Source organism: Colletes gigas, unplaced genomic scaffold, assembly GCF_013123115.1.
Source record: "Colletes gigas isolate AHSC1104 unplaced genomic scaffold, ASM1312311v1 Colletes_gigas_Sc00010, whole genome shotgun sequence".
Taxonomy (NCBI): Eukaryota; Metazoa; Arthropoda; class Insecta; order Hymenoptera; family Colletidae; genus Colletes; species Colletes gigas.
The window spans coordinates 2,204,591-2,229,799 of NW_025106639.1; the positions used below are offsets into that span (position 1 = coordinate 2,204,591).

The 25,209-nt window shown below is 46.2% G+C and overlaps 1 protein-coding gene across 1 annotated transcript in view; it reads right to left on the reverse strand.

The window, feature by feature from the left end:
• Positions 1-5,701: 5,701 nt before the first annotated feature.
• The window catches only part of LOC122397776 (homeobox protein SIX3-like), a 53,698-nt gene continuing 34,190 nt past the window's right edge, over positions 5,702-25,209 (reverse strand). Inside the window, exons 2-3 of the mRNA XM_043397168.1 lie at positions 6,694-7,089; positions 5,702-6,158 (exon numbers count right to left, since the gene is read on the reverse strand). Of these exons, the coding sequence (XP_043253103.1) occupies positions 5,777-6,158; positions 6,694-7,089 (778 nt within the window). The 3' untranslated portion in view covers positions 5,702-5,776. The remainder of the gene's footprint in view (positions 6,159-6,693; positions 7,090-25,209) is intronic.

Below are 25,209 nucleotides of genomic sequence, written 5' to 3' on the forward strand. Positions count from 1 at the left end.
AAATCTTGTTTAAAAATACAATTTTACAAAGTGATATGACCGAAGGCCATTTTTAACTGAAACACTTAGGTATTTGTTATATGAAAGATTGCGTAGTTCAATTTAAAATGATTTTTTTGAGTCTACTTAATTTTTATTGTATTTCAAATATAAATAACATTGTATTTAAGAGGGCGGTGGAAGGTATTATGTAAGCTTGTGTGGACTAAAAAAATCCAAATAATTTCGCAACTGTACGTTTTCGAGGGCGGCTAGAAAGATCGAAGCAGCATTCGTCGCATAAGCGATCGTTCCGCGTCACCGTCGCGCCATTATTCCGTCGCGCCGCAATCTCTGCGGGCACAATACCGATTCCTCTCGGCGCGTTTCATGGCTTTTCCTTTCCCTTTCGAGTCCACCTCGCGCCCTTAAGCAGCTAAGAGCCCATGATCTGGCCGACGGTGCCGGAAGAAGAGATCGAAAATATAGAACGTCCACGAGCGTCCCGGCAGAAGGGGGAGGGTGGCGTAAAGCCTGAAAAACTTCTTACCGCAACAATGGCCAGTGCCGATTTTAAAAAGATCCTGCGAAGATTTACCATCACTTTCACACCTCTCCATGGCACCCCAGCCAGCCTAAGACCTACAACAAATACCTGGTGGGCATCGTAATCTCGCTAAGGCCTCCCATAGCGGGGTCCCTGCGGGTCCCCATTATGATTTCCGCGGCATTGTCACGGTGTCGAATCTGTCTACAAATAACCACTAGAGAAATGGTTACTCTGTCGATACTCTTCACCGATCCATCTCGCTTCTATCCTCTCCCCGTCGGTTCCATTTCTCTCTGAACGCCCGTTTACGCGTCCCGCTCTGCTCCCCCTCTCTCTCGCGCTCATTCCGGGGTCTCCGCCATTCAGAGTGGACTACATTATTTTGCTGTAAGGCCCCGACCACACCGTATTATCCTAACATCTAAATCCGGACAGCTGGATGTCTATCAGAGACTCTCAACCGGAGCGCCCGGGGTTCGCTAACGGACCATCGTGTTTTTCGTCTATCAGCGGCTGATAAAGCCCCTCGCGATTCGATGATTCCGATAACGCGAAAGAGGATTTTTGCACGAGCGAACATTTACACGATGCACTGTTCTCCGACGGATTAAAACGCGTCGATGGCGTTACGATGCCCGGCGATATGGAGTTCGACTAACTTTCCACCTGCGCGTCCCGATGTATTATTCATTTTTCCATTCAAATTTCTGCCAATGCTTTATCGGTGCCCGATTCCCTTATAGTTTCGCGTTATCGGTAATTCCGTCATAAAACCTTCCCCCCCGATGTGTTTTACACGGGACCTTTATGTTTATGCAAATGAAAACAAGCGTCGGACGCGTGTTACGGCAATATCCCGTTGATAGTCCGTTAATCCACGCGCGGAGCAAATTTTATTCGCGATCATTAAAAATTAGACTCGTAAACTAGCTTTCACTCACGCGTATGTAGGATATAGTTTTTTTCGCCACGATCCATTTACTGTTTTATTAAACTGGTGTAGGATCGAGATTGCACAACTGGATATCGACGAACGGTTTGAACGTTCTCGTGTTCTTAAAATTCCTCTGTTTCTGGGTCCGAAGGGTTAATAAATTATGATTTTTATCCCTCGTCCCTGTTTCGACCGTATGTTAAAACTAAACAGACCGAAATACTGTTATTACATAAATCTCGAGCACCGGATATGGACGGTCAATGCGACAGAACCTGTTTGCGTACGACGAGGAACAACGGATTTCGTGCTCCTCTTCTAGGCTGTGTATTGAGAACCACTTTCTAATGAATGCGCCAGAGGTGTCAGAGCGGCAACTGTCAAAACACGACCGGCAAGACGACCGTGGCATCCAGTGTGCGACAAGGAGCGACGACGGGGACGAACGAGAGCAGAAGGCACGGTCCTTTTCACGCCATATTGGATGTACCTTGAAAACGGTACACGGAACCGATGCCTATCGATAATCGCGACATTCATCCTTTCATTCCCCCTACCCGATACGAAAATTCGTCCGCGGCTACGTGTCGGATACGTAGCAACGTCGGAACGAGGCATTGTTCACGGCGCGCGTTTGTTGCACAACGGTTTCCCCGCCTTCCGCTCGTTGAATCGCAGACGATGCTTATCAAGAAGGCTAGGACGCTTGTTTCTGCTTCTTTTTTTTTTTTTCTTACTTCGAAGGAATGAAGAGAAACCTGGAATTAATGACTCGTCATCGTTTAACGCTCAGCTTGCCGTACTTTCGAGACGGGGGACTCCGTTTTCGATCAGGATGCACGGAAGGCTTCTGAAACTTTATACACATACTCTACTGGCTGTATCGATAGAAAAATCTTATGTCAACATGTGGCTGAAAACGCTTTGATTCCGAGTTACGGAATTTTAAACACGTTGGGGTGGAAATTTTCGGAGCAGACTCCATAATACCAAAATTATAAAATATAAAAAATAATTAATAGGGATTTTCTATGAAAATATATCAATAATGTCTCGTGGAATAATTCAAGTTGGAAAACCATGACGAACTACGTTACTATATTCCATTTACCGATCGTGATAGGCGAGATTCGACCAGTGTTATCCGGAGTGGAAAGGAAATTTTCATTGTAGGGAGCTGTGGATAATTGAAACAGCTCTTTGTATTACTGCATTAATCATCTACGCTCAACGACTGCAGTATGTTTCCCTTATGCAGTTTTGAACCTTTCACTTATTTCGGGAGCAGAGATTTCCTGTTCTCTCAGAGGTCCTCGAAAAGATTGTTTGTAGTCGTTGTAACAAAGTATCGAGTCAGGGACTTTATGTCTACCATTTTTAAACGATGATCGTAATGCGTGGGGGGGTTGTTACACAACCTATCGTACGATACAGCTGCGTTGAATGGCAGCACCGCGCCGCCATACGACTATCCAGTTGCAAACTCGACGTAATTGTGACTCATTGTAGAATAAATCGTTACATCTACTGCTTCTTGAACGCGTAGATACGTGCCATGAATGGGAAACATAAATGATGTTACAAGTGTCTTGTACAATCTTTTTTTTTAATCGGTGCCATTGTTTTCGCGTCACTTCCATCTGCACCGCGTATTTATTCATTATTCCCTGTGCAAGAAACTGAAAGTTACCCTCTTCACTGAAAACTACAAATATTCCTAAATCGGTGTATAATACGGGAAGGATGAAATTATTTTCTACAAATTAACAAAATCTTTTAATTTATTCTGAACCCCACCAAAACTTTAGCCCCGACCCGGTACAGTATTCGAAACCTTGAAATCCCTGGCAACCCTTCAGCCAAGAGCACTAAAAGCCATCCCATGTATCAGCGTGAAACAACGATAAAACACCGTGGGACCTCGACGAAGTCGTTCGACTCCTCCAGGGCCGGTCACGTGGGCATAAATGGACCTTTATGCGAACGCAGACGGCGATTAGCCTCCTCGAACCCCGCGACTAAACGCATTTCGACTCAATGACCAGTTTCAATTACGGCAACTTCATCGAAGTGATTCGACAACTTGCTGGCGAAACACTGGTGCGTCTCCGTTCACGGGCGGCGATAACGACTCCATCTTCCGCACGGGGAAACCGACGCGGCTGTCGAGAAATTTCGACGCGGAAAAGGGTGTCGAAGAGGGAGAAAGATCGCGAGGGCGGAAGGGTGAGGGACGAGGCAGAGAGGAAGCGGTCGCATGTGGAGGCGTCGGGGGCAGGGTGGAGTCGACGACGAGGACGGTTAGGCGTGCGCTCTGGGCATATCGGCTTTTTGGAGAGTCTTGGTCGATGTTCCTGGTTCCTGGTTAACCCGCGGGATCGGTTACAACGCAACCCAGCCAGCCGATTGGTCCATTTTGTCAGCGACACCCGCCCACGCCACGTTATCGCGCAACTACTCTCTCTCCCACCGGTGCCCTATCACGTATTCTCCTGCTCTCTTTCTCCGCAGTCGTGTCGATAACCTTCCTCCGGCGGATCTCGGCTCTCCCTCCGCCGTTTTCACTCTCTCTGTTCGTCTTTTAACCCCCCCCCCTTTACGGGTCCCCTTATCCTCTCCAGGCTGTTCCTCTCGACCGCTCGAGACCCGTACGCTTTGACCTTCGACGAAAAAAGGATCCGTGTTTCGAATGCGACTTCGTCGAGTTCGTTAACAGGGAGCTCCGTGACTCTGCGGTATTCGACGGCGTATTCGTGCGGCACACACCGTGGGGAAGAGCCTCGCAGCGTTTAAATTATAGGAAGCGTACCAGGGGGAGGGATGGGAGGGCTAGGGAAGAGGGTCGAGCAGCCCTCGATCCTTTCTCGTACGAAGTTATTTTAATCGTTTATCCGCGTCGACGGGAAATCAAAGGCTCCACGGATCCGTCGACGCGAACGGATGCGATTGTCGCGGCAAACCGGCCGAATAATTGCCGCGAATTGCGCGATTCTAACACGAATACCGCGGGAACGCATGAGAGGGCGCGAAATTCAAAACTGACACAATGGTTTTGTTGTAATGTCATAATAATCTGTTAATATATTTTCGCGTGAATGTATGTACAGGCGCAAATAATAATATTAATAATAATATTAATAATATTAATAATAATAATGATTTTCATTTCTCCTCGTATATTTATATATGTATATTTTTCCGTGTTAATAGTCTTTACGTAAGGTACCTATGTATACGTAGATCATCGTATGTATGTTCATATTTATAGGGGCCGATTATACAAGAAATTCGCTAACGTGTTTTCTTTTTTTTCTGCGTGTGTGTGTGTGTATCTACAAAGAGAAGGTTTACTCGCAGGGCGCACGGTGTTTCTCTGTCGCGAGAGAGAATCCGAGATCGATCGGCTTTCGTCAACGATCAGCATCAAGCCAAACGCGGCTCTTTACTCTCGGAGTAAAACGGTTCCATCGAAGACCGAGTCGATTAATGAAATTTACAAATCGCTAGTGTCTACTTAGGCTAAAGTGTAGGGAAGGTTGTCTCGCGAACTTTCTTAAATTATTTAGTTCGACCGGGCGCTCGAGTCCCTGCGTTTCCGCTCCGATCGCGTTCGCAAAACCGTCACGGAACGATTCTCGAGGGATCTCTCTACAAATTTCAACGTCAATTCGTTCGCGATCCCCGCGCATCGACCGAACAGCGTCAAAAATTCCCCGAAGATCGAGCTTCGGTCTACGTCTAGGCCGTTCGTGTTTTTTCTACTTCTCGTCCATCTCGCGCGTCTCGAAGCAACGATTACACCGACGGAACGTTTCTCTCCCGAAAGCGGTCGCTATATGTACAAACTATTAAAAAAAAAAACATTTCACTACACTGAGTTTTGCTGAAGCGCGATCAGTTCGTGGCGAGTTTCTCGCTCGGCGATACCTCCACGACCCCCGTTACTCTCGAATACCGTAACTATTTACACTCGCATTTTGATCTTGAGAAATTGCACACGTCCGCTTCCGCGACTCCGTCTAACTAGTCGTCAACTAGGAAATCTGGCCACACTTGTCCCGTAATGTTTCACAGTTCGACGAAAAAACCACCACGATATATTCGTTCTTCCATCACGAGTAATTATTGTTTCGTGGCCGTCGTACGTGGGGATCGTTCGAAACCCTCCCTTTTCGCGAGAAACCTCACAAGACTTCGAAACGCTTCTCGAGGAACCGATGCTTGCCGCTGGTCGTTGATTTGCCCGACATCGAGCACCGATCGTTCTCCGTTTCCCCGGAAATGATTGCTTCCTCGACATCGTCCTTGTCGTATCACGCTGGTGAGAACGGTCTGTGGATCTGCGGCGGTTTCGGGTTCGGCGGGGGCGTCGCGACCCTTATCAATCCCTGGCCTTGAGACTGACCCTGAGGCGTCTGCTGATTCGACGGCGGACTGCCTCGCGAGGATGGCGTGTGAGGGCTCGGGACCGCGACCCTAAGCGGACCCGTCACCGACAGATTCGTCGCCATTAGCGGCGGGCTGTGCGCTTCCGATAGGCTGTCCGACAGACGCGAGATCCCGCCGTCGGAGAGTCGCGAGCCGTCCGATAACCTCGACATCCCTTCCGGTAGCTGGTGCGGAACGTGCGGGTGATGGAGCAAACCCTCGTGAGGATGCAACCTGGGCGGCGGCAGCCCCAAATGATCCGGCAATCTGGAAATTGAACGGTGCATCGGTGAACAGGGGGATCGTAAACAAACAAATTCGATCAGGGGTGAAGATCAATTTAAAACTGTATTTTATTACGAAATTCACCGCCTCGTGATAAACAGAACTTAACTAAAGATTGAGTCATTGACCCTTAAGTGGACTCTCAATCTGAACTGAATTATTTTACTTAATGTTGACTTTTACCAAATTAATAAACCAACTTTCCTTTAATGCATTTGGAGGATTACATAATTACGTTGGCATGTATTAAAAAATTAGTAGTTTAAACTTCTGAGGGCTACAACGGCCCCAATAATCCACTTGAGGGTTGACTAATCTAAACACAGTGGCTACAACGATCTATCTCATTAAAATGGGGAAATGTTTAGTAACAGCTCAAGAGGAATCCTTAAGAGGAAGATAAATTTTTATTTACGAGCAAGCACGTTCCACTCTCTGTCAACGTTTACGTGGTTAGGCTCTTCGTCGCATATGGCTGCTAAATGCGTGATGTATTATTGATTTTTGAGCGACTTACCTGGATCCAAGATCGCCCCTGGGCCCCACAGCCTGGAACGGGCTGGTTTCCGTCAGCCTGAAGATTCCGCCGCCCGAGATGTTCGGATGATTGTGTTGCGGGCTGTGCGGTCCAAACCGGAAGCCCGTCGGCGGGAATTTGAAGGCCGTCGCGTGGTTGAATCGAAACTGCGATTGCGATGGATCGAAGCGGAAATTTAAGGATGGTGGAGGCAGAGGTCCAAGGGGCCCGAGAGGAACAGGAGATGGTTGATGAGTCGGCGGAGGCGAGGAACTCGGCGACGGCGGCGACGTTCCGCCGAGAGAAATGTCGGAGTCCTCCGAGTCGCTGCCTCCTGGCCCGGGGCTCAAAGCGCGTCGTGTATTTCCGTTTCCTGTGCCAGATTGCTGCTGCATTCTGTAACATAACGCAACGCCAACGCGTTAGTTCTCCCGCGAACTTTCGCGTTACCCTTCCGTCAACCCCTTTTGGAGCTAGCTCGAATAATATCATCCCTATATCACAAGGAATTTTACTTCTCAAACTAAAAATTATTTCTGGAAGTAAACAACACTATACATACAAATTTATTTTATTTTATTTTCCTATATTATGAAACGAAATTATTTCCTCATTCAAAATTATTTCTGGAAGTAAACAACACTATAAATACAAATTTATTTTATTTTATTTTCTTATATTATGGAACGAAATTATTTCCTCATGAATGATTTAATATTCCTATTCGAACCTGGCTAAACCTAACGTCTGCTTGTTTTACAAAAATTCACGCGGTAGTGGTTAATAAAGCGCAGTTTCTGGAAGAGCGAACGAAAAGGAGCTATTATTATAAACAGAAAAATATGGAAAATCGTGGATAAAAATTAATTTATAACAGTTTCTGCGGTCGGCTGAGTTAACGGTACAACTTGAATTGCCATGAAATATACATGATGCGTGAATCGAACGCGCCGCGCGACGATGCAATCTGCACAAATATTATTTTAAACGTAGCCTCGCGGAAAAGTTCATTAACGATATCGAGCGAAACGTTAAAATTTTTAACGCAATTCTCCGTAACGTTTATCGAAGTTAAAGTCTTAACTTCGTCGTTGAGTAATTAGAGCCCCGGTCGTAAATGTCGTACAAGATTAATTAGGTGCATCGCAATTCGCGATCTACGTTCGATCGATCAAAATATTGCTCCGTCTACCTCATAAATGTGTGTTATTTTAATGAGCTATATTTTTTATTGCATTTCTATTGTTATCTGGTAGGTAGTATCTTTTCAATCATCAATACGAAGACCTTCCGTCTGCAGGTATCGCCGGCGATCATCAGATTACCGTCTTCCTCCCTTCATTTTGCAATTAGAACATAGAGCACGTAACCTTTATTACTACCTCGTTCTTATCGTCTAATTATATGAATTTACTTTTGCACGAAGCCTTTCTTCCCCCCCCATCGGAAGTAGATTGTCCATGTATTACGAGCTGCAATTCCTACGCTATGAAAATTGCTAACTTGTCAGTCAACTAATTGCTGAATAAATGTGACATAATAGGGGTGATATTCTCTTCTTTGCCATTCATTATACAACGTGAACAGAATTTATTACACGTGTATCCCATTCCCAGAAAACAATTTTCCCTGTCGTTTGTAATGCACTCTGTTTAAACTAGTATCTGCAAGTGCAACTTGTTTTATTCATAGTGTCATCCTGACTACCGATGGAACAAACATTCTAGAATATTAGTTATAGTTTTCATAGATTACTCCGATACACAAGATCTTTCATTTACAACTTGCATTATACAGGTTCCACTTTAACCGTTTCAACCCCTAATAAAAAGTCCTCGGTTCAATAGTATCAACGAGGTACACAAAGTACGCGACTCGTCGTCCACTTTGAAATGGTTAAATTTTGATGCACGGATGGAGTAATGATTCCCATTATGCAAATATCGTGTTCCCGAACATTCGTACGTCTCGTGATTGTTGAAAGCCATCTTGCTGCGTGCTTTTCCGGATCGATTACTCGAGCATGCATCTCCCGTCGCGGGGTCAACGAAAAAGGTCAATCGCCATTGGTAGCAAGTCGGTCGTACGCGTCGCAGGCAACAGTCCGCGTGGGCGTTGATCGCGATGAGAATTTTAATTCCATCTCGGTTAGATGGAATAGGTGGATGTACGCGGCACTGAAAACACTTTGTTTCCAGTCATCACCGCGGAGCGGCTATAATTAATGAGCGGGCCCGTCCTTCCCAGGTGAGCAAGGATTCACGGGAGAGTAACGACGATTCCCGGGCGACGGTTCGTATGAAAGAACGATCCACCTCATTACTCGGGAGATTACGGATAGATACGGAAATACCGCCAACTTCTCACGCGACCCATCCTGCGGTCGAGATAAACGGCGAACAGTCGCCATCGAAACGGATGTACGACCTGTCGACAGGAAAATGTTATTCACCGCGCCACCCACGAAGAATTTTTACCGACAACTCCGCTTTGCGCCCTGCACGTTTTTGATACGCGGCTTAAACTTGTGCCCAACGAGCGTTTAATTCGAATTTATTTACGGTTAAGCTTGCAACCAGGAGGATACGCGAGTATAAAATATGGTATTTAGTATAATTTTTATCTAAGAAGAATCCCCACTGCTATAAATGCATAAAGGAAGGGGAGCTCTGATGGGTGGAATCAAATTGATGCTCTCTACCAATCAGAAATTGTTCACCTTTCATCCATACAATTATCCTGGACATACACGTCTCAATTATCAGCGACGAGAAGACAAAGGAAACTCAATTTTATTCAGTTTTTGCAGTAGAAGAGTGTTTCCAGCGTCGCGAAGGCGTTTAATACGCGTGCTATTTAGATTCGATGCACCTTCTACAGAGCCAACTTGATACGCCATCGTTTGCATCGCAATTTTGTTACACGACGGGGGTATCAAACGCTCAGGTGTAAATTAGCTCGTTGCTAAGAGGAATTGCGTTATAATTCGTTTCGGACGCGGAACTTCCGCGGACGAAGAACCGTAAATTGCACGTGGTCGCGGGAAAATAATTTTTCTCGCGTCCGGCCGCGTAATCGTGTAACGAGAGAAAACAACGAGAGACCCCGGTTCGAAAGAATACGTTTCCTCCACTGGAGTGGAAAACGCTCTTTCCGCGGACGATCGGGGTATAAAGGGAAAAGGAGAATCGTTCGACTGTCTGCTAAAGACAATGAGATGTTGTGGTCGCCTTAAAAGCCTCTTCGTGCCAGATCGATTCGACGCCGGGGCGCCCGAGATACTCCCGTATTTTCTTTGCTAATCGAGTTTCGAGCCCGCACAGTTACCACGGTAACACCTCGAGTGATTTCGAACAGGTTCGCCGCTCCGACGAGGATCTCGTCTGCTGCCTCCTCACGCTCTCCCCCCAAAAAAAGAACGCGTTCGCGAGGAGCCGATTCACCCTCGCGCCGCCTCCGACGCCCTCCGCGAGCTACCGATCTCGTTCACGCCTTAACGGACATTTATTTTTATTGCTCTGCGAAATATCAATTACTTCGACACAGTGGGAAACCATTTTCTTATCTTGCGTTACATTTCCAACTGGCCCTCTAGATCTCGATCTACGTAATTACGAAAATAAAATTCCGATTATCAGTAAAGAATTTTTTTCTCGAAAGTCCGTGGGATTTCGGGGGTATGTGTATTCACCGAAAATGATTGTAATTGTCCCTCGCAGCTGAAAATAATTTTTTTAGAACGATTTGAAATTTTTTTTCGCCGAAAATTTCAACACCCATTCGAATTTTTTTCTCGTAACTGCGTAGGAATTCGGGGGTATGTCTATTCACCAAAAGTGGTTGTAATTGACCCCCCAAATTGAATATAATTTTTTTAGAACGATTTAGAATTTTTTTTTTACCGAAAAATTTCACACCTACTCGAATTTTTTTCTCAAAAATGCGTAGGAATTCGAGGGTATGTCTATTCACCAAAAGTGGTTGTAATTGACCCCCCAAATTGAATATAATTTTTTTAGAACGATTTAGAATTTTTTTTTTACCGAAAAATTTCACATCTACTGGAATTTTTTTCTCGAAAAAGCGTAGGAATTCGGGGGTATGTCTATTGACCAAAAATGATTGTAATTGACCCCTGCAGCCAAAAATAATTTTTTTAGAACGAATTGAAATTTTTTTTTTAGGCTCCTATCTGTCGATTTAGTTCGAAGTTTATTTATCTGTATGTGTTACTTTTTAAATATACTTTATGTACAGATCTTCATGTGTTTCTCTACGTATCAAGAATTTTTGGACCATTCTGTTAGAAAATGTCCGAGACGCACATAAATAATCGTATCTTTTTACTCCCCCCCAGTAACGTGGCTACACGGATCCCATAAATCGACCTCTAATAGATCGCCTATTATTCGTGCTCGATTTATTCCTGAATCCGCGAACTCGACACTCGCCGGCGTGAATGGAAATATAACGAGACGTCAAATTTCCTTGACGAAGGCATGAATGCGATTTATTCGATTCCGGGGGGATGGAGGGAGGGGGGGAGGGAGGGAGAAAAAGGTACGGGGTGTAGCGCGATTCGAGGAGAGGCCACTCTCACGCGGACCCGCTCGAAAACGCGTCGGACACGCCGGTAATCGAACCCCGTGTCTCGTTCTTTCCTTCCTTCGTCCAGTTCCTTTTTTACCCGGGTGTCTCGCTTCAACGGGACACTCGACGCGTTTTAATTATGCCCCAAGACCGCGCTCCTTTGTCTTCGTCCTTTCACGAGACACCCGCACGAGCGCCGCGACTTATTATGTGCCAGCCTCTCGTTTTGTTCCGCTAAGTGCTCTCCGACGATCGTCGTCCCCCATTGAAGCCGCCTTAATGTCGTGGCATTAAAGTGCGGAGGTTCGAGCTTACGGTGTCAATTTTTCGGCGCGAACGCGACCGGGACCAACATCAATTTAGCCGATTCAACAACAGTAGAACATCCGCGATCGACGGTCCCGCAATCAGCGAAACTTCTTTTCTATTCTTCTTATTCAATTTCGAAACACGAGCATCCAAACCTCTCATCGTGTCCCGAATCATTAGACCGAGCGTTGAAATTAATTTTCCGTTTCCGTAATATGTATTGCTAAGAGTAATCATTTTCCAGAGTTTGCGCAAACACGAAAAGAATCACGCGTTTTACGGTTTTGCAGGCTCCTGTTCCCCCTCAAGCGGAAACGGCCTATAGGTACAAACGCATTCTTATCTCCGAGACAATCAATCATACTGAATTACACATTTTTATATTTTATAATTATTATTAATTACGATTTTAAAGGCAGCTCGGTTATTAACAGCGATGCTACGCGGTGATAACTCCCTCGCTTCCATGGTTCGACTACACGTGCGTTAATTATTAGAAACAAATACGCAATACTTTTCGCCCCCTGTCTTACGACTTAATTTCAGATCGTGTTTTCACAGCCAGGCGCTCGATTCATCACGCACCCGTAACAAACGTCCAATCCGTCTTCGTCAGTCGGCTTCGAGCCCGGATGGAACCGTGAAAAGAAACTTTCGGATATTAATTTGTTTAAAACCAAATTAAGCAATCGTACAAAACGTAATTAGTTTTCCTACAGGTGCAACTTGCGTTTGACATATTTGGTTCGAAGAATATTCCGCGGGTCTGACTGGGGATCGTGAGTCAAGGAGTCGATCGTCGATGCGTGAATATTTTTAGAACGGAGGGCGAAGAATGATCATTCGTTAGAAAATGAGCCGTCAAACGCAACGGAGGCCATTTTTATGAATAAAATAACGTAGATTGCAAAATACATTATTGTATTATACGCTTCCTGCAGGACTCGACACATCGAACCCTTCGATCATTGTTTCGCTCCCGTCGCCATTACACCGTTTACGTGGGGGAACGGCTGTACAGCATCCGAAGGCGTCGATAAGTTGTCAGACATTAACACGCGATACCTACGCGATTAACATGACTGTCGAAACATTGTGAAACATAAACTTGGGAAGGAATTGAAAGTCTTACCATCTTCAATTTAACTTCGATCACCTAAAGACAGACTTTAATGTCTTCCAGTGTACCAATCAGCACATTTAAATAAATTTCTTGTGTCTATAGATAGTGTCGCAAAATTCTGGCAAAAATCGAGGAGAAATCGACAGTTTAGTTGAGAGAAAGTCGATAATGCGTGTCTAGATCTTGTCGATCTAGTCGATAATGCGTCCGACGAGTCGCTCGTATTTTTAACTCGCTGTTAAACAGAACCGTGAAGGCTGACCCGGTGGATTTTTAGCGCGGATGTTTTTCATTTTTTTCCCTCATTTCTGTTCGACCAGCGTAATATATTCGCGGCATGTGTCCGCGCGTGCACGCGTTCCTCCGAATTCGCGTGGCGAATCGAGGACCGCGTCGAACGTGCCCGGAACGAGCTATCACAGGTGACGCGGTGTTTTTCGGCGTTGGTACGATTAAAAAAGAAATTCATCAGGCGTCGCCGGGGGAAAGTATCAGGTGCAACGGAGGAGGCCGTAGCGACGAGGATGCGCCCCGCCGTTAAGTATTTACGCCGCATGACGAGTCACTTTTGTAATCCCTCGTATGTTGTAAAGTATTATGCACGCGGACGGCGACGAGGGCTCAAACCGTGACGGAAGCTACTGTAATTACGCGCAAGATGGTCGTCCGCGGCGAGGAAGCCTCGATCGATCTTCGATCGAGAAACCACGTCGGTGAAAGGACCATCGGGATGGCTTTCGCGCAGGCGACGAGAGACTCTTTTAAACGCTCGATCGTTTCGACATACGTAACGGTACGACGTTTCGTACGATAAACTTGATAAGGATATTGTATATCATTATTAATATTCATCGTAAAGTCGCTATAAGGCGTATAAAACACCTGCGAATATAGGAAACGATTAGACGGTTCCTGGTGGATCGAAAGGGACAGAGCGATCTATGCAATTGTTTCTGTGGGGGTTAAGTATAATTTCCAAACGAAACTACCGATGGAAAATATATGGCCAAGAGAAGTCATTACGACGAGTAGCGGAGAAGAATTCTATCGGGCAACGAATGGCCGGACGAGTATTTCAGCTCCAGTTCCCCTTCTTTTTATCCCGAAACGAGTTTCTACGATTCACACACGCGCGCACACGTACGCGGTGAAAAAAAGAGAAACGATCAATTTCAACCTGATATCAGAATCGGATCTATCTCGAGAGCCCACGACTCTACTAGAGTGACGAGGGATATCATTTTAACAGAATCTACCCCGTGTCGTGCAGCGTGGATTTTCGTGCGTGGTACGAGCCCATCCCGTGGCCCCCCCTTCCCCTCCCAGCGGCCCCTTCGATTTAGACCAACCCCGTGCCATGCTAAATACCCGGTGCGCACAATGGAGAACATATCATTCGAAAATCTGAGCTATACGACGAAGGCCTCCACAAAAGGTAACTGGATACCGGTACGAGGAGGAGACGGCATGTGAACAGAGGGCCCGCGATTTCAAGCAACCGGGACCCCCTCGTCTCTCCTCTCCTCCCTGCCCTTCGACCCCCCTCGCCCTCGTTTCGCTGCTTTTTTTTGCTCTCTAGCTCATTTTTAATAGCCGCTAATAGAGACGTTAAAACGATACGGGCCCTCTCGACCGACTCGGTTCCGATGCTCAGTTCTTTCTTCGCTCTGCCAGTACCTACGTCCTCCCCCCTCCTCGTTTGTCTTAAAAAACCGCCTTCCACCCTCGATAGGCAGCACCAGAAGTCTCTCCATAAGATTCAACGATTCGGGAAACACACGGTGTCGTTGGGATTTTCTAATCAACCGCCCACGCGGCGATGGTTCGAGCTCATCGCGCGTCGTGCCGGAAACCGTGTTGCGCGAGAGAGGAAGCACCGAGACGAATCGCGGTATCCGCGCGCATTCGCGAATTTTTACCACGCGTTTTCACCGGTACGAGATCCGCGAAGACAAAAGCACCGTCGCGAAGAAAACAAAGCCGACCGATGGTGCAACGTACGCTGGCCGAACAGGTAGCCCATGATTTGCAACATTTTAATCCGGGCCAAGATCGGGGAAGTGCCGCGACGGCCGCAACATGGCGTCTAAAACGAAGGAGAACGCCCGTACGGTGGCCTCGTTTTGTGGGCAGACGCGAAACCATCGTTCTCGTCTTCCTGTCACCCTCCTGGCCAACTCCTGAGAAACCGGACAAATGTTTGTCCCGCGAACAAAGAGTATCCACTGACGTGGATGGCGCTCGCTCGTTCCGTCCTACCGTGCCCCCGAAATCCCGATCTGTTTGACCAGATTTTTAAGCGCCCGAAAAACGATATCCACTTGCCTCTTCCTCGAATTTGCTTTCTTTTAAACGTCTCCGATATCCCCCAAATGCGACTGCAAACCTGCCCGTGCTCGAGCATACGTTCAAAGAAATGCTACTGTTCGTTTTAGGCTTCATTTAACTACTGCAGTTAGTCGTGGAAACGATTCAAATTTAGATAATTCATTTTTATTATTAATAGGTGAGGGCTGTAGAGAGAAAATAACATTAGCAATTTTTTTGAGAGAGAATTCTAAATGATTCAGGGTGAGTTTTATTCAATAAGCTTGGAAGGACTTATATTTTTAATATTGCAGATAATCTTTCTAAAAGTCAGAGTGATTCTAGCTTGATTTTGATTCATGTTTATTCACATCATATAGTGTATTTAGATATTATTATTACAGATTTAATTTAGAATGTAAGTTAACTAAGCATATGAAGAATATATTAAGGCTTAACAATATTTATAGAAGATTCGATGATATTCTTATTGGTGCTCACGCAATCCTCAAAAAGAGGATGAGGAATAATTCTCAAATACCGGGTACGGCGAGTCCAGATTTTTTTATAAAATGTAACCGAAGAGTGGATGGTGGAGAGCGTTCGAAAGTCCTTGGAGGACATTTTCTTCCGCCCTGGACGGATCCTGGTCGTTTACGAGGACCGACAAATAATTTCCTACAGCGGGCATAGACATCCCCGAGTGTTTGCCGAGGTCCTCGAGCGAGGCATCTACTACCCTGACCATTCCGTGGGAAAAATCCTCGGAAATTAAATCCTTGCCTCGACCTCTTCTGACGAGGATGCGCCGTCCAGACTAATCCCGTTGTTTTAGGCCTTTCCCCGAGCTACTTCGGAGGAGAAATTATTCCCGGTCGGTTGGTCGTCGCGGTCGTGGAAACGCACGAGACGTTGCCCGTTCGGCGAGTCGTAGGAAAAATATTTGCACTCGACCGAGATAAACGAGAGAGGATAATTTCCCTTTCGAAGGGACTACCGTTGGCACGAGTACCGAAGGACAATTACCGATCGTCCGTCTAACGATCCGAGTGGCTAATTAACCGTCTCGATCGTGCTCCCGGGGAAAGTGTAGATCGTTATCCGATTCGTTACCGACATTTTTACCCTTGTACCTTTCCGAGTTCTTTTCCGCTCGACGAAACGCCGCGAATGAATAGGAGGAACCGTCCCGTCGGACGCTAATTGTCTCGATATTAGTCGTGCGTCGCGTAAACATCTTTCGAATCGCTCGGGGCCCCGCTCTCGATGCGAATTCCGCGTCTCATTTAATTTAATGACTCGTTTTCGAGAAGCTGGTCGGTACATACGTCAGAAATCACTCGGTAAATAATTAATGTGTAATCAGACTCCGTTTGTGTGCGCGGGCGAAAGGGACTCGCGAGGTAGCAAGGGCGCCAGCGAGCCAACGCGAGAACGTAGGGTGTTTGCCAGCAAACACCATCGAGGACCTCTTAACGTGTCCTAAACCTATGCGTGGGGCTCCCTTCGTTGAACAAAGTGACGTGGAAGATGCTATCACCGAAAGAAGTGCTCGTCTTTTAATTTTTATCGTACGCTCTCCTCGAAATCCCAGCGACAATATTTGCCTCGGGCATTTTGTCAGGAATACTGATCGCTGGAAACAAATTCCATTTCCGAAACGTTCCAAAATTCTTTCAAACTCTACCTTTCATTAGTGAAATAATCTTGACACTGTAAAATTTCTTTCTATTAAAAACGTTCTATAGAAGGTGGAATATAGAAGTATCGACAAGGGTGGTTCATTGATCATTATTTCTATTTAGTGTTTCAAATGGTTGTCTGTACTATAGAATACGCTCGAAACAAATTCTTCTTCCAAAACGTTCAAAATTTCTTTAAAACTCCACCTTTTATTAATGAAATGATTTTTCTATTAAAAACGTTATATAGATAGTAAAATATAGCAGTATCTTATGTTACAGTAATGAAAATTCTATTTTACAAAGTTTTGTTTTACTTTGAAATGCTCGTGTATGTCACAGAACGCGAAATAGAATATACAGAAGGTTGATGGACCCCGAAATTTTAATAGCCAGATGTGGAGGAACGTCTGATGCAGTCTTGGAGGTTCGTGATATTTTCGATGACGGTGGGGCCCCTGGGGTAAAAGGTGCGTGGCCGGCGAAACGAGTGCACCGCAATCGATGTCTCTCAATTATCGCCAGCGACGAGAAAGAGAGGAACTTCAATGGCATCCGATTGAGGCACGCGCCGTCGCTTAGAGGCTCTTCGAGGTTCGAGAGCCCTCGAATTGATTCGAGTCCCGTGGCACACTTCGGAGCAAATTAAGTTTCGCTTCTGAAATATGCCCGGTCTCCGTCTGGCCTTTGGCGTTCGCGTCTTCCTCTCGCCATTCATCCTTCGGTTGTCTTTGATGCTCGGGGATCGGTTCGTCGAATCGTGTTCCGGTGCCGTCGCGAATCGGCATCGAGACCGATTGTTTCGCCCGACAAAACGACGATCGAGACGTTCTATTAGGACGCCAAAGGGACGAAAGAAACACGGCGTCGAATCGTAGACAAATCGACGCACGGCGATTGGGGAGGGGGGAGGGGGGGAGATCGAACGGGAGGAGCTTTTTAATTCTCGGTTACTTTCGGGCGCAAGAACTGACCGGTGTAACATAAGGAGGGAGCGTTAGTGAAGCGAGAAGGCAGACCCGGGAGGCGGGGAACCGACCGACCGGGAGCAAAAAGAGGAAATAGCCCCCGGTTACCTCTCGTTTGCACCGGCGCACGCTCAATTAACCATTTTCAGGGAAAAAATTCGCCGGCCAAATTCTGCGCGACAGCCCGTGAAGTCCGCGGCTCGTGTTCACCGCGAGGCAACCGAGCCTGGACGACGGAACAAGTGGAGGAAGGCCCCGGGTGAAGGAGATCGAGAGCGAACGGGGGAAGAGCCACGGGTGGAAAAAAGAAAAGAGAAGACGCCGGGAGCGGGACAGAAACGGGGAGAGGAAGGAGAGAAAAAAAAAAGAAGGGAAAGCAAGGGAGGGCCATTGAGGTAACCCTGTATCGTTTTTCAAAGAGGCCCCGTTTTTGTCTCTCTCCGTGTTTCGTATGCCTCGACTTTTCTTCCATCTTTCCTCGTCTTTCTTCCGTTGTCTTTTTGTCCCTTCGGTACCGAAGATCGTACGGCACGGTCGGGTGTAAGATTTCACGTATACACGCGGGATGGATCAGATTGGCCCGGCCTTAAGCCGTCGCAAATTACCCCGTAAGCCTTTTAGTCGCCGTGTGTGTTTTGCTGGCTGCGCCCTAAACCTCCCCCGACCACCTTCCGATCCTTCTCCGCCGTCAACCCCCGCACGCCCGGTCGCGTTATTATTTTGTTGCTCCGTAATATCCTCGAAACCCCCGTGGGGCTTTGCCCAAGCCACTCTAAAGGGAATCTAACCGGAGCCCCGCGGTCTACGGGGGTACGTTACAGAAATAGTTTCGAACTCTGCAAATTATCAATCTACCGGAACTTTCCGGGGTCCAGCGTTCTACTTTACAATAACACGAATCAGAGGACACGGATACGAGGACTTTTTGTGAAACAACCGTTTGGACGATAATTGTGAAGCGTGTGGAGGGGTTGTACAACCTGTTGTAATATATAACCGACTCTGATGGCAGGTACATAAGTCATCCGACTATCGATCCATAAATCATTGCTAATATACATACAGGATGTAGTGGGCGATTCTACATGCAAACATAAATCGAAAATAATAAATACACTTCCCTAGTAACTCGTGTAGACGAATTTTGTATTTGCCTCGCTTTTCGCGAAATCGAGCCGAGTTTGTAATATAGGTGGCGATGTACACAAAACTTGTGATGTATACAATAAGTAGCGCGGACTCTCAACGTGAGCGGCAGTGTGTGCGAAACCTTGGAAAAGTAAACAACAGTCCATAGACAGAGTTCCGTGGTAAGTGTATTTTCATCGATTCTCTTCTCAATATAATTTTCCTATACTCGACTATTTCTGCATTTCGTTAAAATAATTCTTGAGACTCAGTTCTACCCTTGTATCGTGGATGATTAGATGCATACTGTTGTGAAAATTTGTTAAATATTCTCTCCAACGTTCCCCATTTCCAAAAGAAACATTTTACAATCAGCATTGAGATTTTACTGCACAATGTATCTTTTATATTACATTGCAGACTGATCTGTAATCGATAGGTGATCCAGTGGCACTCGATTACCTGCTTTGTTTTGTCGAGAGGTGAGATTTAGGATTATGTTTCGTCAATTTTATCTAGAAGCAACTCTGTGAATCGAATTGCTCGCTCGACTCTATTTTAGCTCGGAGGCCACGGTGAGGGCTGAAGCGAGAAATTCGTGCTTTGCGAGTGGTAATAGCTTTCGAATTCAGTATCGCGGGCTTAAGCACATCTTCTTTATCCGGTTGCCGGGTCCCAGCATCAAAAGACCAAGACGCGTAGCCCCCGGGGGTCGCGGGAGTAAAAATTTAACGCAATTCCGAGTGATTACCGCGGCCCGCTCTGTGATACACCCCTTATACATCCACCCCTTGATTGGCTTACATTGTCGATGCTTAACTGTTTCATGCACCAGTGACCGACTAGGGGGGATATCATTGCTCGCGATAGGGGTAACGTTTTCATAGCCCGCGGCGGCGGGTATCGTCATTGTCAAGATTCAAATGTAAAAATCGTCGACGGTACGCGTACGATATTCCGGGCGTTTCATGACCGAAAACCATTTCGCCGGACGATGAAACAGCTTTTTGAACAATCCGCTTCCATTACGCTCGAAAATAATTTACGAGTCGCGTGACAACGATTGACCTTCTCAGCGTTCCCCTTATCGGGGACGTTTTCCACGATTTTTGTTTCACTTTCTTTTTTTTTTACGCTTACCGATCGCGAAACTGTTTTCCCCGATGTACAATTCTTTCGTCGCTAATAATAGCGAGCACCGGTCATAGGAGACATCGAGAAAGGTATATCACTCGATTTCACAGTCCCTAGGACACCCTAACTATTGATTACACAGAGAGCGATAGTTATCTACGATTCGTAATTAGTAGCTTGCTGGCTAAAAAAAGAAACAACTTCGTAAAAGTTATTCCAGGAGGATCAGGAAATAACTTTTCGTGTCTCGTTCGAGCGACAAAGAATTTACGGTCACTCGATACCTCTCCGTAGCATAATACGCGCGCCATACGTGCTTGTAACACGCTGCTTGGCCAGGTATGTACCCGTCGAATGTGCGCGTCGCGTCCAGGTCGTCGGAGATACCATCTCATTCAAGGATCAGGATCAGGACTACAGTGTTGCATTACATCACCGGTTACGGTTATCCCTTAATACACCGGGTGCTCCCTTAACGAGACCGTAAGCGAGCGTCGTGTTACGAGAGCCACTTTAACGAGACAACAGGACCAAGAAAAAGGACAAACATTCATCAGCTCGACTTCCCTGACTCTCATTCAGGGCTCATCTAGGTTTAGTCCAGGTTGTAAAACACGTAGAAATTTATAATAGATGTCGATAGATTCTCTGTAACCTCATGACTCAAAAAATGTAGATAATAGGTACGTTACTTTAGAATTACGTGAGATTGTAGAAGGTTAATACAAATCGTACTAAGTTTATGTTTGTTGGAGTTTAACTTCGTTTTAGAATGATTCTGTTCAGAAGCAATTTGTTTTTAATCGATTTGATCGACAAGAATTTTATTCTGAAATTTTCGTATAATACAAATCGTACTAAGTTTATGTTTGTTGGAGTTCCACTTCGTTTTAGAATGATTCTGTTTAGAAGCAATTTGTTTTTAATCGATTTGATAAGAATTTTATTCTGCTAATAAAAGCTGCTGAACATTGACCATGTAACGACTTTCCACTCGATATTCGCCGTATCATCGTCAAAGTAGACTATCAAAGACACATTGTGCACCACCCATATGCATATTAGAAATAAGTAGAGCGCAACTTCGCGGTTAAATAATTGAAATATCGAGCACGCCAGCGATCCGGACAAATTGCGAGCCGCGTCGTCGTCCGGATAGCCGCGAAGCGTGTTTACGGAGCGTTATTGCTAATGCGCCTTCCCCGTCCAGTCTTTAATACGAATTCCCATCTCGCGAGCAGTTCGGAAAACCGACGTTTGCGTGTTACTGGAAACCGATACGAACGCGTTTATCGTAACCATGAGAAAACCTATCCGAGTCCGAGGGCTCGTACGAGCGACAAAGAGACTCGTATGGTATCGTATCGCGCATAAATGCCTCTGTCGCAAGATTTACTACGTCTGATTAAGCAATTAAGCCGCACCGAGCAGCCTCGCGGTGTTTTTATCGCGTACCGGGAGCCAGCTCCTTCTTGCGGACCCCGGTCTTCGATATGGAAGCTACCAGGTCCTTCCTCCTCGCTATCTATCTTCTCGTTGGTCGCGTCCGTAACGCGCGATGAGTAAAAATAAAAAAGGGGAATACGTCAGAAATCTCGTCACGGTACACCCCGGCGCTAATTGTCGCTATAATCTACGCGGCGGGACCGAAATTCCAAGGTTGTTAAAAGCTAACGATCGCGCGGACGAAGCGAGGCAGGAGGAAACGTTAATTATCCTAGCTAATAACGCGAAGCTGCGCCGTTTACAAGTCGATCCGACTTTCCATCGCAGGGGCCGCGCGCTCGCGAGGTGGTTCGAGTATTAATGACGACGCCGTGTGGCTTCTTTTTAGAAAACGTCCGGGATATTTATTCCGACGACGATCACGGGGGCTAGACGCGAAGTTAATCAAGCATTGATTTATGCGACCCGCAGGCTCGTTTAGCCCGCGAAACGTACAGAAGTCCGGAATTCGACGGCGATTATTTAACCGGTGATTAGACGCGATTTCGAGTCACGTCGCGAAAGAATCCGTTTAGCTAATTTCTCCTCGGCAGACGTCAGGCTCTCTTCCCTCCACTCGCGGCGCGTCGGGCTGTTGATTCATTTTATTAATTTTTCTCATTCCCCGCGATAACTCGATCCCCGAGGACGGGTAGCGGGGGCGAGAGGCGTCTTCGACGACTGCGGAATTAAAGACGTTACCCGGCAGCCAACCCCCGAAATCGCTCCGTTCGAGCGAACTTCTTCTGTTCTGACGCTGGGGGAGGACGACGACCGAGGAAATTGCCACCCCCGTAGCACCGTGGAACGCTCCACGACAGCGACGCGTATTTATCAGTCGACGTTAGGCGTCATTATCATTGTCAAATTGCGTGTCCATCCCCCGTTCGAGATTTTCTTGATTAACGAGCCTTCGAACGCCCGGTGTTTCTCGCGACGTCCAACGTCCATGGGACCGGTGAACTTTTTTCGGAGGAAGAGGACGTCGGACGGTCTACGGGGAATAAACGTAGCAGAAAAATTAAACGCATTCGGAGGGTGGACGGGAAAGAGAGAGAAGCGCGAATCAATTTCTGACGTGACGACCGTGTCCGTGTAAACCAATTTCAGGCAATTTCGCGTCAAGAATAGCCTCTTCAACAATGAATTGACCCACGCGGAGGACCTTTCCAATTTTAACCGATCTCGAGGATACTTCTCCGGTGAACGGGTCTTCGACTTCGGCCCCCCGAAACTTCTCCCCCTCGAAGGGGGTTGACTTGACCGAAAAATCCCGCCCCTCGATCTCGACTTTCACCCACCATAATGCCCTTTAATGCGTCCACGTCGATGTGTATTTTCTATTTAGAATCTATTCGAATGGATAAAATTTCATCTCTGGAGTGGGAAACTTTGATTTATTAAGACTAAATACGAGAGACTTTGCAATTATGCAAGGTTACGTTTTAAACGTGCAAATAAAATAGAGGAATTGAACGACCCTTTAGAACTATCGATGTTGACGAAGATACGATTTAAGGAGAACGAATAAACTGGTTAATTTCGTCGCGCGGGTGGAGAGTTACGGGGACGAATTTTCAAACGCAGACACGGGAATTTTTCTTCTTGTTTTCGGGTTCCGGGGGAAGAAATGGAATCCCCGAAGTCGGGAACTTCGTTTCCCAGGAGAGTCGCCGGAGTATGAACTATTTTATCGCCCAGAGTATTTTCACAGAGCCCGCGTGTCCCGGGTAAAATTAGCGAATCCCTGCTCCCCCGAGGCGTCAGGATACGCATCGTCCACGGGGTGGTTGCTCCGCGCGACGGGGGTAACGTCCCGTGCATGTGTCGGTTGATATTCCTGGCCCCTTTTCAATGTTCCGGCTTCTTGAAGTGTCAAATTTAATAAGTCCGCTATCTAGATTTTCTTCGGACAAAAATACGCTCCCGCAAAACCGACGCCCGTGAAAAGGATTCGCCAAACATTTCATATTTTGTCGAAATTTAAGGGTATATTACTGACTTCAATAACGAACGAAACATTTTATCATAAAATTTCAATTTTTAATACGTTTTGATCTTCGGGTGAAATTGTTTGTTTTTTTTTTTTTTATAGACGTATCAGGACTTTCATTTTATATTTTATACTTGTCTTATCGCAATTTGAGGGTACATTACACCGACTGGAATGAGGAACGATGTATTTAATTGTAAAATTTTAATTTTCGACTCCTACGTTAGGTCTTCAGGCGAAATTGTTTGTTTTTATTTTTATAGACGTATCAGGACTTTCATTTTATATTTTATACTCGTCTTATCGAAATTTAAGATATTTTACTGACTTCAATAACGAACGAAATATTTTATCATAAAATTTCAATTTTTAATACGTTTTGATCTTCGGGTGAAATTGTTTTTTTTTTTATAGACGTCTTGTCAAAATTTGAGGGTGTATTATATCGTCTGCAATTAGGACCGAAATATTTAATTATAAAATTTCAATTTTCGACTCCTACGATTAGATCTTCAGGCGAAATTGCTTCTTTTTTTTGTATAGACGTATCAGGACTTTCATTTTATATTTTATACTCGACTTGTCATAATTTGAGAGTGTATTATACCCACTGCAATGAGGAACGAAATATTTAACTATAAAATTTCAATTTTCAACCCCTAAGTTTAGATCTTCGGGCGAAGTTCGACGCTTGTTTTTTTCATTCATAGTATCAGGACTTTCTGGCCCAAAAGGAGCATTCCCCCCGTTTCTCAGATACATTACCACGAACGTCGCGTTAAATAGTAGTACGCCTACACCGCGTAATTTGCCTAGCCGTCATCTCGAAATTTATTACGCGCCCCACAAAGGAGTCAACCTTGCATTTCAGGGAAACTCAATTACCGGGGGCGCATAAATTGCTGATAGCTCTCTCTCTCCCTCTCCCTGGCCTCCGCCATGATTCCACTTTGTTTCTTCTCCCTCTCGTCGGACTTTGCAGCTTCCAGAGACGGTCGAGGAAATATCGCGTGCACTCGATGGAAGAACAAACTCTTCCTATTCCAATTCGGATTCGACCGTACGAGGAAAGAGTTCTGTTATTTGTTTCCAAGCCCCTAAATTCGTGTTTCGCGTTTGGCCATTTAACCCGGAAGCGCCGGGCGCGCTCCGCAAAAACATGATTCGTAGCACCGGAGGGCTGGCGAAAAAAAAAAAGAAAAAAAAAACGTAATAAATGTATCCGGCGAGGAATCGAGACATTGCAACGAACGCGAACGCCTCGCGCCAGGGGCTCAGGGGCTGGCTAATTGCACCTCACGCGATGCCCTGGCCCCTGTTAAGACATTCTCGTCGGGTTGACACCGTCGCATGCAGATACAGCGTCATTAACACCGACGCGATCGTCTGAAACGCGCGTTTGCACGTTGCGACGCGTCGACCAAGAAGTTTTTTTATCCGCGGGCGTTGAAGCTCGATAAGGGCACGTTCGCGGACCGAAATCACCGGGTCGATCGGAATCAAGCGACCCGCGGAGCATTTTGGGAAATTATTTGCCCCGGCCCATCGATCATCGCGTTTCCCCGAAACCGCGCCCGGGAGAATTACATGCAGATTTCACCGGCTCCAGCGGGGACGATCGTTACAGTTTTTTGCGCGGGTTACACGCGTTCGTTAACGGCTCGGCTGGCAGCTTTTCAGCGAACGAGCGCGTGCAAACGCACCCGGTAGATCGTATCTGGCCTGGGCTGTTTGCGCCGAAAAGGCGCGCTTGGGTCGTTGCGAGAAAGGCTGACCAAAACGATCGCGGAGATCACG